Source organism: Oryctolagus cuniculus, chromosome 7 (assembly GCF_964237555.1).
Source record: "Oryctolagus cuniculus chromosome 7, mOryCun1.1, whole genome shotgun sequence".
Classification (NCBI taxonomy): domain Eukaryota; kingdom Metazoa; phylum Chordata; class Mammalia; order Lagomorpha; family Leporidae; genus Oryctolagus; species Oryctolagus cuniculus.
In genome coordinates, this window is record NC_091438.1 from 110,312,289 (window position 1) to 110,329,045 (window position 16,757).

Sequence of the window (16,757 nt, forward strand, 5' to 3'; positions counted from 1 at the left end):
TCTGAGTGAGGACAATACTGCTACCAAGGGCATAAAAAATGGTTCTTGCAGGGGTGAAAAAAAAGTTATCTATTACAATGGTTTGTAACATTTCAGATCTCACTACTACATAACAACGTATCATTCCTTGGTATTTATTTCTCTCATAGCAGCATTGATATTACATTCATGGAAAATAAGCAAGAAACAAAATATATGTAAAAGGGGTATTGCAAAGCTGTGGTGAATATATGGCTATGGTTGGGGGACTTTTACTTAATTGCTGGACCTCAAGAGGTTAGCTTCCCTAGGCTATTCTGTGGATATTATTTTTTTAAAGATTTATTTATATTTGAAAGAGTTACAGAGAGGCAGAGGCAGGCAGAGAAAGAGAAAAAGTCTTCCATCCACTGCTTCACTCCTCAAATGGCTGCAATGGCCAGAGCTGGGCTGATCCAAAGCCAGGAGCCAGGAGTTTCTTCCGTGTCTCCCACAGAGTTGCAGGGGTCCAAACACTTGGGCCATCTTCTGCTGCTTTCCCAGGCCATTGCAGAGAGCTAGATCAGAAGTGGATCAGCTGGGACTTGAACCAGCTCCCATATGGGATGCTGGCACTGCAGGTGGTGACTTTACCCACTATGCCACAGGCCAACGCCTCTGTGGATATTATTTATGTTTGATTCTCATTGCTTTTATTTATGACTTGGACTTTGAAACTTTACAAAAAATTTTAAATGTATTATTTAATTCTATAAAAGTTATTTAGCCCACAATTATGTCAGTTCCTGAGAAGAAAAAGTGTTAATATCTGAATGAATATCTAGTGTATGTAAGATATTTTCTTATCAAACAAGACAAAGATTAGTTTCACTGAAGTAAGTTTTTTTAAAAAAGATTTACTTATTTATTTGAAAGGCAGAGTTACAGAGAGGCAGAGAGAGAGAGGTCTTCCAACCACTGGTTCACTACCCAAATGGCCACAATGGCCAGAGCTGCGCTGATCCAAAGCCAGGAGCCAGGAGCTTGTTCCAGGTCTCCACGCGAGTGCAGGGTCCCAAGGATTTGGGCCATCTTCTACTGCTTTCCAGGCACATTAGCAGGGAGCTGCATGGAAAACTGAGCAGGCAGGACACAACTGGCATCATAGGAAGTGGCTTAACCCTCTGTGCCACAATGCTTACCCGAGGGTAATGCATAATTTCTTTCTTTCTTTCTTTCTTTTTTTTTTTTTAAGATTTATTTATTTATGGCTGCGCCAAAGCTCACTAGGCTAATCCTCCACCTGAAGCACTGGCACACCAGGTTCTAGTCCCAGTCAGGGCACCGGATTCTGTCCCGGTTGCCCCTCTTTCAGGCCAGCTCTCTGCTGTGGCCAGGGAGTGCAGTGGAGGATGGCCCAAGTGCCTGGGCCCTGCACCCCATGGGAGACCAGGAGAAGTACCTGGCTCCTGCCATCGGAGCAGCGCGGTGTGCCAGCCACAGCGCGCCGGCTGCAGCGGCCATTGGAGGGTGAACCATTGGTAAAGGAAGACCTTTCTCTCTCTCTCTCACTGTCCACTCTGCCTGTCAAAAAAAAAAAAAAAGTAATTTAAAAGATTTGTTTATTTATTTGAAAGACAGAGTTACAGAGAGGCAGAGCAAGAGAGAGGGAGAAGTCTTCCATCTCCTGATTCACTCCCCATATGGCCGCAGTGGGCAGAGCGGGGCCAATCCAAAGCCAGCAGCCAGTAGCTTCTTCTGGTTTTCCCACATGGGTGCAGGAGCCCAAGCACTTAGACCATGTTCTACTGCTTTCCCAGGCCATAGCAGAGAGCTGGATAAGTGGAGCAGCCAGGACTTGGCACTAGTGCCCGTATGTAATGCCAGCACTGCAGGCCACAGCTCTACCCACTTCGCCACAGTACCAACCCCAATGTGTATTTTCAATTCATTTCTTTCATAACATTTTCTTGAATATAAAATTAAATATTTGTTTTGTTCCAGTGCTTGGGCCTTCTCTCCTGGGTACCAGTTGTATATATGTTGAAACATTTTTTTCCTTCTTTAAGGAAGTTTTTATTTATTTTTTAGTTGAGAGGCAAAGAGACAGAGAGCTCCCATCCAATGGTTCCCTCCCCTAATGTCTACAACAGCCACAGCTGGGCCAGGTCAAAGGAAGCAGCCAGGAATTCAATCCAGGTCTCCTACATGGATGACAAGGACCCAGCCACTTTTTTGACAGGTAGAGTGGACAGTGAGAGAGAGAGACAGAGAGAAAGGTCTTCCTTTGCCGTTGGTTCACCCTCCATTGGCCGCTGCGGCCGGCGTACCACGCTGATCCAATGGCAGGAGCGAGGTGTTTCTCCTGGTCTCCCTTGCACGTGCAGGACCCAAGCACTTGGGCCATCCTCCACTGCACTCCCGGGCCACAGCAGAGAGCTGGCCTGGAAGAGGGGCAACCGGGACAGAATCCAGCGCCCCGACCGGGACTAGAACCTGGTGTGCCGGTGCCGCAAGGCAGAGGATTATCCTAGTGAGCCGCGGCGCCGGCCATAAAATTTTTTATAATTTAGGATGAAATATTTCACTGGACTTTTTTATGAGAATATTTTACTAATTAAGTATTCTTTATCTGATCTTCCAGACAAAGGAAGTGGCTTAACCCAGATGTTAAGCCCAGATGTTGGTCTTCCTTATCTTTTATTGAGTATGTAATAAGTTGGATTATCTTGACCCAAATACTGTTTTTAAAGATTTTATTTATTTATTTATTTATTTGAGAAGTAGAGTTACAGACAGAGAAGAAGAGACAGAGAGAAAGGCCTTTTGTCGGCTGGTTCATTCCCCAAATGGCTTCAATGGCCAGAGCAGGGTCGATGTGAAGTCAAAAGCCAGGAGCTTCTTCCGGGTCTCCCGTGTAGGTGCTGGAACCCAAACACTTGGGCCATCTTATACTACTTTCCCAGGCCATAGCAGAGAGCTGGGTCAGAAGAGGAGCAGCCGGAACACAAACTGGTGCCCGAAAGGGATGCTAGCACCACTGGTGGTGGCCTTGCCCCCTATACCACAGCGCTGGCCCCATGCCCAGATATTTTTAGAAAGTTCCTTCAGGTCCTCTTCCAGTCTAGCTCTCTGCTGTGGCCAGGGAGGGCAGTGGAGGATGGCCCAACATGGGAGACCAGGAAGAAGCACCTGGCTCCTGGCTTCAGATCAGCGCAGTGCCGACCGTGGCGGCCATTTGGGGAGTGAACCAATGGACGAAGACCTTTATCTCTGTCTCTCTCTTACACTGTCTGTAACTCTACCTGCCAAATAAATTTTAAAAAAAGAAAGAAAGAAAGTTCCTTCAGGAATGTGTTTTTGCTAGAATTTTGCCATTTTACACACATTTTGCTGAACTTTATGGTCAATCTATCTCTGTCCAGTCCTCCTGGATTTTAGTTCATTTTCTATTCAAATCAAACAGTTTTACCACTTAATACTGAGTTTCTTATTTAAAGGAAATGTTCTTCTCCGTTAGCTTAAAATTTGTACCCTAGAATTGTGACAGAGGCCTTTGTCTTTTAATTAAACTTGTTTCTAACTGACATGATTAAAGTTGTGGTAGAGGCCTTCCCAAGGTCAGAAGCAGAAAAAGGAGGCATCTGTCCTGGCAATGAAAGCTACTTGCTATCTCCTTGCCTATGAAGGCATCAGCTGTAGTCCTATCTGCTTCTGTGTAACCATTTCAGGTTCTGCTTGTTAGTGCACAGCAATGATGTTAACCTTCGCCAGGCAGCAGCTGGCTCAGTAGGTGTGTAAAATAAAAAATATCTAGTGTATCAGTCCTGTGGCTGCCATGTAACATTAGAATATCCAATCAGGTATATGCAGGTAACCATATAAGGAAGACAGAGAGGCTAAAACCGTATCTAAGGGAAAACCCTTCTTTGTTCGGGGCTCAGGATTTTGGATGAGAAATTCCACCTGGGCCTTATGCCAGCATAATAGAAGACTATTTCCTGTTAAAAGGCCTTGGTGTCTTGTCTCGGTACACAAATCCTGCTACAGGATAACCCCACTGTTTGCTTTTCTTCCTTTGCCTTGTATTGGAACTTCTTTCAGTCTTAGCTTGTCTTGGCAACTCTTATGCATTTTTCTCATATGTGAATTAATATATTCTCAATTTTTATAAGGATAGAGTTTATGGCCTTTTTCTTATTCGTCTGTTATTTTTAAATGAAATCTAAAAAGTAGAAAATTGTTCTCTCACACTATTCTGTTTCTGCAGGACTCCAAGTACCCTTTCTTAATCCAGAACAGAAGAATCAAGTGACTTTATTGCTCTTGCTTAGTTTTTGAAATAAAGTTCCTAAAATATGAACACACTTAGGTTCTCTTCATACATTTTTATTTTAGAAAAGCTTTATATGATAGAGAAGAAATAGCAGTTTATCATACTAGTATCTGGTAGTGCCTCTAAAATGAAACAGATTGTTTAAAACTGGCAATGAGGGGTGGGCATTTGGCTCAGCAGTTAACAGACTGCTGGAGATGACTGCATTCCGTGTGTGAGTGCCTCTGCTTCCAGTTCAGCTTTTCTGCTAATGCACACCCTGCAAGACAGCAGATGGTAGCTTAAGTGCTTGGATCCCTGCTACCCCTGTTGGAGACCCGGGTTGAGTTCTAGGCTCCTGACTTCAGCCTGGCCAAGCCCTGATTGTCTCTCAGGCCTTTTGGCAGTGAATCAGCAGATGGAAGATTTCTTTCCATCTATCTCTATGTCTTTGTGTCTCTGCCTTTCAAGCAAAATAAAAAGTAAATAAATACATTTTTGAAACTGGCAGTGAAATATATGATTTATATATTAACAGACCTTAAAGTGTTGAACTGTGTCTTGGATACTGTGATGGCTGGTAGGCAAACGTAGATAAAAGGACTGTCCTGTTTTTTAAGTAGCTTAGCATCTAGTGGAGGATGATATGAACAAGCCATGGTCCTCTCATACTAGGTAAACATATTTCAGATGGTTTTGTGATGAGTATATCAGTTAATATTAAAGCAGTAAGTGGCACTGAACAAGTGCAGAGTTAAGTGCTTGCTGTTGTTAATGAGAAATAAGCACAGAGTACTGTGTAAACACATGAAATGCGGCTTATCACTCAGGAATGGATTTTACAGAGAAAGAATTACTTATATGGATAAGTGGAAAGGATTTTAGATAGAAAAAAAAAAGGCATGTGGAAAATTATAAAGGCAAATGCAGAGTTACTATTTTAGTGCTCCTTGAAGTTTATGCCTGGAAGAAAGTAGTAAGGGATAGAGTTGTAATTGAAGAGGCCTAGACTAAGCTATCACGGGGAGATACCTATTTTTTTTTTTATCATTGTACTCTCAGCTCCCATCGTAGAGTTAATACTGAGTTGAATACTTGAATTTTATCCTCAGAGCTATGGGGAACCACTGGAGTATTTATAGGAGTGTAATGATGTGTTCAAATTTGCATTTTACAAAAATTTCCTACATGTTACATGGAGATAGACCTGGAGGATAAAAGAAAAAGGCAGGGAGATTGACTAGGAAGTTCCTATAGTAATTCCAGCAAGACATGATAAAAATGCAAATTGAAGCATGGGAAATGCAGCAAGAACTGATTGGAAGAAATCAGAGTGGTGTAGATTGTGTCTATGGTATGAACAGTGACAGGGAAAAATGCGTATAGGCTGATCCCTAGACTTTAGGCATGGGCAACTACAAGAATAGCTGCACCCTCTATTTAGAATTCAGGAACAGGGAACGTCCAACCTGCAGGCCACATAAGGCCCTAGAACTCACTTGGTTTTGTCCTGCCAAGGCAACTGCAAGTAGGACTTGAAATTCAATAAATCTATAGCAGGCTTTTTTTTTTTTTTTTTTTTTAAAGCAGAAGCAGAGAGAGAGAGAGAGAGAGAGAGAGAGAGGTCTCCCATCTACTAGATCACTCCCCAAATGGCTGCAGCAGCCAGAACTGTGCTGATCTGAAGCCAGGAGCTTCCTCTGGGTCTCCCACGCAGGTGCAGGGGCCCAAGGACTCGGGCCATCTTCCAGTGCTTTCCCAGGCTATAGCAGAGAGCTCAATCAGAAGTAGAATAACCAGGACTTAAACCAGCACCCATATGAGATGCTGGCACTGCAGGCAGTGGTTTTACCCACTATACCACAGCTCCGGCCCCAGGAGGCTAATTTTTAAGGTGATAATTTTTATGGCCTGCAGATGATGTTATAAATACCTAATTAAGGCTAGTGCTCTGTGGAGTAGGTTAAGCTGCTACCTACAATGGCAGCATCCCATTTGAGTACCAGTTCTAGCTGTATAGCTTCCAGTCGAGCTCCTTGCTAATGTGCCTGGGAAAGCAGCAGAAGATGGACTCCCTACCACTAAGGGGAGACCCAGATGGAGTTCTAGACTCCTGGCTTCAGCCTGGCCCAGCCCTAGGCTATTGTGGCCATCTGGGAAGTGAATCAGAAGATGGACCATCTCACTGTCTGTCTCTCCTTCTCTCTCTGTAACTCTATCTTTCAAATAAATACACAGTGACTCTGATCATTTTTAGACAAGGCCATGGTCAAAGTGGAAGTTCTCTCCTCCCTTCAGAGAAAGGTACCTCCTTCTTTGATGACCCATTCTTTCCACCGGGATCTCACTTGTGAAGATCTTTCATTTAGGTTTTTTTTTTTTGCCCCCCAGAGTGTCTTGGCTTTCCATGCCTGAAATACTCTCATGGGCATTTCAGCTGGATCTGCATGCCTTAAGGGCTGATTATGAGGCCAGAGTGCTGTTAGGACATTTGCCATTCTATGGGTCTGCTGTGTATCTCACTTCCCATGTTGGATCATTCTCTCCCTTTTTTATTCTATCAGCTAGTATTTGCAGACACTATTCTTGTTTATGTGATCCCTTTGGTTCTTAGTCCTATCATTACGATCAATTGTGAACAGAAATTGATCACTGGGACTAGTGAGATGGCATTGGTACATGCCACCTCGATGGGATTGAATTCGAATCCCCTGGTATGTTTCTAACTCTACTGTTTGAGGTAAGTCAGCTTGAGCATGTCCCAAATTGCACATCTCTTCCCTCTCTTATTCCCACTCTTATATTTAACAGCGATCACTTTTCAATTAAGTTTCAGCACTTAAGAGGAATTGTGTATTGATTATAGTATTCAACAAAAAGTATTAAGTAGAACAAACAAAAAAAATTCTAAGAGGAATAACATATTAAGTTGCTCATCAACAGTCAGGGTGAGGGCTGATCAAGTCACCGTTTCTCATAGTGTTCATTTCACTTTAACAGGTTTCCTTTTCGGTGCTCAGTTAGTTGTCACCTATCAAGGAGAACAAGTGGTATTTGTCCCTTTGGGATTGGCTTATTTCACTCAACATAATGTTTTCCAAATTCCTAACAGGGATCACTTTTCAGTTAAAATTTAAACACCTAAGAATAATTGTGTGTTAATTACAGAGGTCAACCAATGGTACTAGAACAAAAAAAAAAAAATACTAAAATGGATAAAGTATTACATTGTACATCAACCATCAGGACAAGAGCTGATCAAGTCACTGTTTCTCACAGTGTCCATTTCACTTCAACAAGCTTCCCCTTTGGTGCTCAGTTAGTTGTCGCCAATCAGGGAGAACATATGATATTTGTCCCTTTGTGACTGGCTTAATTCACTCAGCATGATGTTTTCCAAATTCCTCCATCTTGTTGCAAATGACTGGGTTTCGTTGTTTTTTACTGCTGTATAGAAATGATCAGAGTCAGTGAACTCAGGGGGCTTCCATAGCCTTGGCAGCTCATGACAAAAGCCTAGGGTGATTACTGATGCCATAAACAAGAGTATCAATTTGTTAAGTCAACAACAGGAGTCACTGTGCACTTACTCCTCATGTAGGATCTTTGTCCTTAGTGTGCTGTACATTGAGATTTAATGCTATAACTAGTACTCAAACAGTATTTTTCACTTTATGTTTCTGTGTGGGAGCAAACTGTTGAAATCTTTACTTAATGTATGCTAAACTGATCTTCTGTATATAAAGAGAATCGAAAATGAATCTTGATATGAGTGGAAGGGGAGAGGGAGTGGATAAGGGGAGGGTTGCGGGTTGGAGGGACGTTATGGGGGGAAAGCCATTGTAATCAATATTCTGTACTTTGGAAATTTATATTCATTAAATAAAAGTTAAAATAAATAAATAAATAAACAAATAAATAAATACACAGATCTTGTAAAAAATGCTCATGGAAAATACATATTGTGAAAAAACTATGCATGGATATTTCAAAATTTTGCACTAAAATTAACTTTTTTGCCTTTTTTTTTAAGATTTATTTTTCTTTCATACTTGGGCCATCTTCCCAGGCCATGAACAGGGAGCTGGATCAGAAGTGGAACATCTGGGACTCAAACTGGCACCCAAATGGGATGCTGGAGTCACAGGCAGCAACTTTACCCATTACACCACAACACTGGCCCCTGCCTTTTTTATTTTACAATTTTTCAAATAATACAGAAAAGTATAAAGAAAAGTTCAATGAACACATGTAGATTTAACAATTTTAACATTTTTAATATTCACTGCATATATACACACACACACACACACATACATACTTACTACTTAGTAAAGCAGGGACGCTTTTTTTTTATAAGATATGTTTTTCTACATATGAGAGAAAACATGTGGCATTTATCTTTCTGTGTCTGCCTCTTTTCACTTAGCATATTGTTCTCCAGTTCCAACAGTCTGGTTGCAAATGTCAGGATTTCATTCTTTTGTATGTCTGAGTCATATTCCTCTGTGTGTGTGTGTGTGTGTGTGTGTGACATTTTCTTTATCCAGTCATTCACTGATGGACATCTTATTTGAAGGCATCATTCTAAACTATTGTACCTTAAGTTATGTAATGCATAATGTGTATTAAATTACCTTCATATAGTGTAGAACTAATGAAATGACTAGAATTTAAATACTACATCTACAACTTAAGAATTTTTGTAATGCCTGTCAAGCTCTTTATACAATGATGTTATACAATGATGTTAATTATTAACATATATATCATAATATATCATAATAGATAAATATAAAGATGTGGGAACAATTTCCGATTCAAATCTCACACATGGCTTTTTTGAAAACACTATTTGGTAGCAAATTTCTGAATTTTATATTCTTTTACAAATATTTCAGTAGTACATATTTTGTTACCTTAAAAATATTTTGCTCAGAATGACTTTATTAAATATGATTTTTCTGGAAGCTCTCCCATATAAAATACTGACTGAGAGTTTTTGTTACAGAATTTTGCCAGGGTTAAAATGCAGGTAACAATGTCACTATCCTCCCTGGTGGGCACATCTCAGAATTTTAATGAAGAATTCTTAAGACGTTCTCTAAAGACTATATTGACGTATGCTGAAGAAGATTTGGAATTGAGGGAAACAACATTTCCTGATCAGGTCAGAACTGCTGCTTTCTAGATCGTTAATTGAAATAGTCTTATTAAATAGGTGCTTTCCAGGTTGTTAAACATTGGATTTTGCTGGAGGATCTTTTTATTTCTCTTTCAGTCCACATAGCAAATGCCATAGATAGGAACGTTTATTATTTTTTTTATTAAGTTACCCTTCTTTTGTGAAATGGTATTTGATTCTGGGCATTTGTAACAAGTGGAAGAGTAGACGTAGGCATTATCAACCAAAGCTTTATGCTGAAAAGTTATTCCTCCTTTTTAATCAAACAGTAACTTGCCGTTTAAAAACTAGTTTCTACAAACTAGCTTATGGCAAAATCAGAAAACATAGAAGAGAATTTTCTTTTTGTGTCATATGAATAATATATATATAAGATTTATTGTACTTTACCTACCATACCTACACTATAATTATGTTGATATTATATAATTTGTTTTAGGATCTCCACATGCTTCTCTCTGAAATATCTCCTAAATTAATTTAGTGATTATAAATGAATGACAATTATAGAACATTTTTCATGATTTCTGCTGTAGGTCCAAGATCTGGTATTTAATCTCCATATGATCCTTTCGGATACTGTTAAAATGAAGGAACACCAAGAGGATCCTGAAATGTTGATTGATCTGATGTACAGGTAACATGTTTTATTTGCTCATACCTGTAAGTCACAGGGAAATGTTAGATGAAAAACTAAACATACAAAAGTTATCTAAGTGCTTTTCTAATGGTAGATTTAATAGTCAAAAGTGAACTTTTTTTTTTATTTGACAGGTAGAGTTATAGACAGTGTGAGAGAGAGACAGAGAGAGGTCTTCCTTCCGTTGGTTTACTCCCCAAATGGCCGCTATGGCCAGCGCTGCACCCATCTGAAGCCAGGAGCCAGGTGCTTCCTCTAGGTCTCCCAAGCGGGTGCAGGGGCCCAAGCACTTGGGCCATCCTCCACTGCCCTCCCGGGCCATAGCAGAGAGCTGGACTGGAAGAGGAGCAACCAGGACTAGAACCCGGCACCCATATGGGATGCCGGCGCTGCAGGTGAAGGACTAACCAAGTGAGCCATGGAGCCAGCCCCAAAAGTGAACCATTTCCTTTCCAGGCTGCTTTTTCAGATCCTTTGTGTCACTTCTTTTTTTTTTTTTTTTTTTTGACAGGCAGAGTTAGACAGAGAAAGAGACAGAGAGAAAGGTCTTCCTTCTGTTGGTTCATCCCCCACAAATGGCTGCTATGGCCGGCGTGCTGCGCAGATCCGAAGCCAGGAGCCAGATGCTTCCTCCTGGTCTCTCATGGGGTGCAGGGCCCAAGCACTTGGGCCATCCTCCACTGCCCTCCCGGGCCATAGCAGAGAGCTGGACTGGAAGAGGAGCAACCGGGATAGAATCTGGTGCCCCAACTGGGACTAGAACCCTGGGGTGCCGGCACCACAGGTGGAGGATTTGCCAAGGAGCTGCGGCGCCAGCTTGTGTCACTTCTTTTTAAGAATTTATTAATAATATACTGTTCAGTATATTTATTATCAAAAATGAGGATATTTCAAAGCAATTATAAAACTTCTTTAACACCTCGATATCCTGAGGCCCAAGACTGCTTTTCTATGTAAAATCGGTCTTTCAATTTCATCTTCCTGCTCATGCACCGCCTAGCAGCAAGTGATAGCTAAAGTGGTTGAGTCCCTGCTGCTCTCATGGGAGACCTGTGTTAAGTCGTAGTCCCCCAGCTTTGGCCTAATCCAGCCCTGGCTAGTGAAGGCATTTGGAGAGTCCACCAGCAAATGAAAGACATCTTTCTGTCTCTACCTTTCAAGTAATGTAAAATTAAATTTTAAACCGTTTAAAAAATCAGTCTTTTAAGAAGAAAATATTACATGGATATTTTACCATAATATTAATTATACTGATTTTAAATATACTTATGCTTAAAAGATAAAATTTCTAGGGGCACATTTGAGAAATATCTAATTCCTGTTGTATCTCAAAATATACAGTAGTAAAACTTAAGAATTATTCTTTGCTGCCTGTTTTGTTTTTTTGTTTTTTGTTTTTTGCTGGCACAAACTTTCTATTTATTTATATTATTAAAAGTGCAATAGTAGGAATGAAATCTATGTTAATGGAAAAGGAACTCAGGAATGAGGTCATTAAATATAACTAAGTACATTTTAAATATAAATACCACATGGCCGGCACCGCAGCTCACTAGGCTAATCCTCCGCCTTGCGGCGCCGGCACACCGGGTTCTAGTCCCGGTTGGGGCACCGGATTCTGTCCCGGTTGCCCCTCTTTCAGGCCAGCTCTCTGCTGTGGCCAGGGAGTGCAGTGGAGGATGGCCCAGGTGCTTGGGCCCTGCACCCCATGGGAGACCAGGATAAGCACCTGGCTCCTGCCATCGGATCAGCGCGGTGCGCTGGCCGCTGCGCGCCAGCCGCGGCGGCCATTGGAGGGTGAACCAACGGCAAAAGGAAGACCTGTTTCTCTGTCTCTCTCTCGCACTGTCCACTCTGCCTGTCAAAAAAAAAATATATATATATATAAATACCACATATCCCCTGATTGGTACCAGGGAAATACCGAAACCAGCCTGAGTTCTGGTCTCAGAGAACAAGTCAGAGACAATCTTGAAGAAAGTGCTTCATATCATCACGTCCATTTTTGAAACAACTGAGATCCCCGGGGAAAGTCATTTCAGTTTTTTCTTTTTATCAGGGATTTCTGTTGGTCCTTTTGTTGGTAATCCATTTGTATCTGTGCCCTTACAATCCACTCTCCCTTTATCATTGGATTCTTGCACAGCTTTTCTGGGCCATATGTGGCTAACAAAAGGAGAAATCAGAGGGTATATGTATGGCTCCAAGAATTTTGTGTAGATCCAGAGCAGAATCGGAATAATAATACAAGGAATGTACACCATTGTCCCAGGCTTGAGCTCTTCAACTGTGAGGGCACAGGCAGGCCGCAGGCCGGGCTGCTGGGTTCCAGAGAGGGCTCTGCAGGCTGCATTGCAGCCAGTCAAGCCTCCGAAAGAGCTGCGGGATGGCCGCAACAGAACCCAGTCTTGGCCCCAGCTTCCGGCACCTGCCCGGGTGCCCCCAGCCCAGCTCACCCCTCTTTTTTTTTTGTTTTAAGATTTATTTATTTATTTGAAAGTCAGAATTACACAGAGAAAGAAGGAGAGGCAGAGAGGCAGAGAGAGAGAGAGAGAGAGGGGGTCTTCCGTCCGCTGGTTCACTCCCCAATTGGCTGCAACAGCCAGAGCTGCACCAGGCTGAAACCAGGAGCCAGGATCTTCTTCTAGGTCTCCCACATGGGTGCAGGGGCCCAAAGACTTGAGCCATCTTCTACTGCTTTCCCAGGCCATAGCAGAGCGCTGGATTGGAAGTGGAGCAGCCAGGTCTCGAACTGGCGCCCTTATGAGATGCCGGCACTGCAGGCGACGGCTTTACCCTCTATGCCACAGCATAGCCAGCCTCTGCTACGTGTTCTTTACACAATTTTGCAGTTGGTTAAAGGCAAAAATAAAATAATTTTATCCTCTTTAAAACAAAGGTGATGTGATGAAACTACCTTTTATGAATCCATTTTTCGGAGCCAGTGTTATGGCATAATGGATTAAGCCTCTACCAGCAAAGCCAGCATCCCATATAGGCACCCATTCAAGTCCCCGCTGCTCCATTTCCAATCCAGCTCCCTGCTAACATGCTTGGAAAAGTAGCAGAAGATGGCCCAAATCCTTGGGCCCTTGCACCAACCCCGGAGACCTAGAAGAAGCTTCTGGCTCCTGTCTTTGGCCTGGCCCAGCCCTTGCCATTGTGGCTATTTGAGGAGTGAACCAGAGCATAGAAGATATCTCTCTGTCTCTGTAACTCTTTCAAATAAATAAATCTTTTAAAAAATAATAAATAAATGTGTTTTTCGTTGATTTATAAACCTTTATATTTGTGTAACAAACACATACTTTTCTGGATTGTTTCCTTAGTGACCATATTTTAATATGGCATAAATCTTTTTGTTCCCTTTAAGATTATATTATCTGCTGGCGCCGCGGCTCACTAGGCTAATCCTCCGCCTTGCGGCGCCGGCACACCGGGTTCTAGTCCCGGTTGGGGCACCGGATTCTGTCCCGGTTGCCCCTCTTCCAGGCCAGCTCTCTCCTGTGGCCAGGGAGTGCAGTGGAGGATGGCCCAGGTGCTTGGGCCCTGCACCCCATGGGAGACCAGGAAAAGCACCTGGCTCCTGGCTCCTGCCATCGGATCAGCGCGGTGCACCGGCCGCAGCGCGCCGGCCGCGGCGGCCATTGGAGGGTGAACCAGTGGCAAAGGAAGACCTTTCTCTCTGTCTCTCTCTCTCACTGTCCACTCTGCCTGTCAAAAAAATAAAAAATAAAAAAAATAAAGATTATATTATCTATTCCATGGGCTAGTTATTTCTCTAAGCATATACAACATTTTCATTCCACTTAAAAACTGTCTGTTGTTGTTACTATGTTTTAAAGTTTTTTTCTTAAGATGTATTTATTTGAAAGGCAGAATTACAGAGAAAGGACAAATAGATCTTCCATCCACTGGTTCACTCCCCAGAAGGCCGCAATGGCCAGGGATGGGCCAGGCCAAAGACAGGAAAAAGGAGCTTCATCCTAATCTCCCACATGGGTGCAGGAGTCCAAGGACTTGAGCCATCTTCTGCTGCTTCCCCAGGCACATTAACTGGATGGGATGTGGAGCAGCCAGGACTCGAACCAGCACCCATATGGGATGCTGGCATTGCAGGCAGCAGCTTAACCCTCTTCACCTCAATGCCAGCCCCTTAAACGTTTATTTTTATTTGTTTGAAAGGCAGAGTTACAGGGGGAAGGGGGCGAGAGAGAAGGAGGGAGGGAGAGATCTTCTGCTGCTCTCCCAGGCACATTAGCAGGGAGCTGAATTGGAAGTGGAACAGTCGGGTCTTGTACTGGTGCCCATATGGGATGCCACACTGCTGGCCCCTTAAAAACTGTCTTAATAGGTTGTATGCGGTACCAGACAGATTAAACTCCAAACAAGCTGTCTGAACTCCCCTCTCGGCTTAAGAAGCATATGCTAATTAAGAAGAATTTCTGTTCTGATTAGAATTGCCAAGGGTTACCAGACCTCTCCAGATTTGCGATTAACCTGGTTGCAGAACATGGCTGGCAAACACTCAGAGCGCAGCAATCACGCTGAAGCTGCACAGTGCCTCGTCCACTCAGCAGCACTCGTGGCTGAGTATCTGAGCATGCTGGAGGACCGGAAATACCTCCCTGTGGGATGCGTAACATTTCAGGTAGGCGTCTGCCAGATACACATTCAGTCAAGGTGTGACCTTTTTTGGTTTCGACTCTCTCACTAATGTTTAGATTATTTATCTGTAAGGAAAGCACAAACACTTAAGGTGATGCTTCACAAGGTAAATTACTATTTCACCTTTGTTGTCATTAATGCATTTTAAGTTCTCATAAATCCATTTTTAATTCTCTTTCCACAGTTTCTTACTTCTGATTTATCGGTACTGTGTATATTTATTATCTTTGCCTTTACTGCTTTGCAATCAGTCACAGATTTTAGCACCTTTGAAACTGTTATACTCAAAATATGAAAAATCAGAATTCAGTAGAAACTTTTAATTGGCACTTATTTGATACACTAGAAAACCCACGTTCTGTTTTCCTTGTAGAAAATATACTAATACCATGACTCTCAGGTGATATTTTATCTATCAGGAGTATATAACTCTGACCCACTAGTCGAATTATTTTGCTTACCAAGAGTCAGTTTTGCTTTGCTTTTCTTCAAAATCTGCAATGCCAGGTCTGGTATATTATAAAATTTAACAAAATATTGCCTTTTGATGATATCAGAATGCAGATAGAAAGTGACTGTTTCTATGAAAACTAAGTTGAATGTTTGGCAATTAACCAGTAAAGGTGAGTCTCCAAAGCAACTGCTCTTGAATTAACTTTGGACCAGACAAGTATAAAAGTTTAAGGGAAGAACTCCAGAAATCTATCATAATTTGATATTCTTTAAGTTCAAGTCTTCATTCTACTTTAAAGAAACAAAACTGGAAAGAAGGTTGTTTTATGGTTATTTAGTCAAAAGAAATTATATAGAACTATGATCTAGAGACCCATGCACAAAGAAAAGGCCTAAGACCTTTTTTAAAAGTTGCTAAGTGAGTGTACATCTACTGTAAATATTTAGGTTAAAATAAAATACTAAAGACATATGCTATTTCTTTTTTAGAAATAATGATAGATCTCATTCTACTAAGAAAGAAGTCATGTAGTATACCTGAGATTTTTGGGGTTTTTGTTTTTAGCATTTTTTATGTATTTATTTATTTGAAAGGCAGGAAGGGTTATAGACAGAGAGGGAGTGAGACAGAAATCTTCCATCCACTAGTGCACTCCCCAAATGGCTGCAACGGACAGGACTGGGCCAGGCCAAAGCCATGAGTCTGGAACTCCATCCAGGATTCCCACATGGTCAGCCAGGGCCCAAGCACTTGGACCATCATTTTCTGCTGCTTTCCCAGGCACATTAACAGAGAGTTGGATTGGAAGCGGAGCAGCAGGACTTGAACCAGTGCCCAGATAGGATATTGGCATTGCAGGCAGCAGCTCAAGCTTTTGTACCTCAACACTGGGCCCTACCTGAAGTTTTATTATACTCGATGTGGAACTACCAAACCAAGAAGCCATTTTTGTACCTTAATTTCCCTTATAAACAGTTTTAAGAAGTTAAAAAGAAAGACTATTTAAATAGTCTCCTTGTATCCTATCATTTTTTTAGCCCATGATTTTTCTTAATTTTATTTCTTACAACTTTTTCTTAAATACTTATTTATTTATTTGAAAGAGCATCAGAGAAATAGACAGTGAGAGAGAAGGACCTTTTCCACGCCATAGTTGCCTCCCCAAATGGCTACAACAGTCAGGATTCAGGCAGACCAAAGCCAGGAGCCAGGAACTCCAATCTGGGTCTCCCACATGGGTGTCAGGGACCCAAGCACTTGGGCCATCTTCCGTTCTTTTCTCAGGCATATTAGCAAGAAGCTGGATCAGAAGTGGAGCAGCTCGAATTGACTGGCGAATATGAGATGCCAGCATCACAAACAGCAGCTTAACCTGCTGTGCCACAACACCAGCCCCATCGCATTATTATTTTTTTTTTTTAAGGAAAAAGTTATTCAGCAATGGTGTTGTCATTTACTTGTCATCTTCAAATTATAGAAAGCTTGTGAAAATTTGCCTTTTACCTTTATTTCAACTTTCCTTTTTTTTCTAACTTAA

At 41.9% G+C, this 16,757-nt stretch overlaps 1 protein-coding gene and 1 pseudogene across 9 annotated transcripts in view; one reads left to right on the top strand and one right to left on the bottom strand.

The window, feature by feature from the left end:
• The window catches only part of DOCK7 (dedicator of cytokinesis 7), a 268,374-nt gene that overhangs the window by 215,621 nt on the left and 35,996 nt on the right, over window positions 1-16,757 (top strand). For all 9 annotated transcript variants that reach the window (XM_070078382.1, XM_070078385.1, XM_070078386.1 and 6 more), the window contains 3 exons: window positions 9,285-9,443; window positions 9,995-10,095; window positions 14,557-14,749. In XM_070078382.1, the coding sequence (XP_069934483.1) occupies window positions 9,285-9,443; window positions 9,995-10,095; window positions 14,557-14,749 (453 nt within the window). The remainder of the gene's footprint in view (window positions 1-9,284; window positions 9,444-9,994; window positions 10,096-14,556; window positions 14,750-16,757) is intronic.
• LOC108177720 (UPF0729 protein C18orf32 homolog pseudogene) lies at window positions 12,132-12,362 on the bottom strand (annotated as a pseudogene).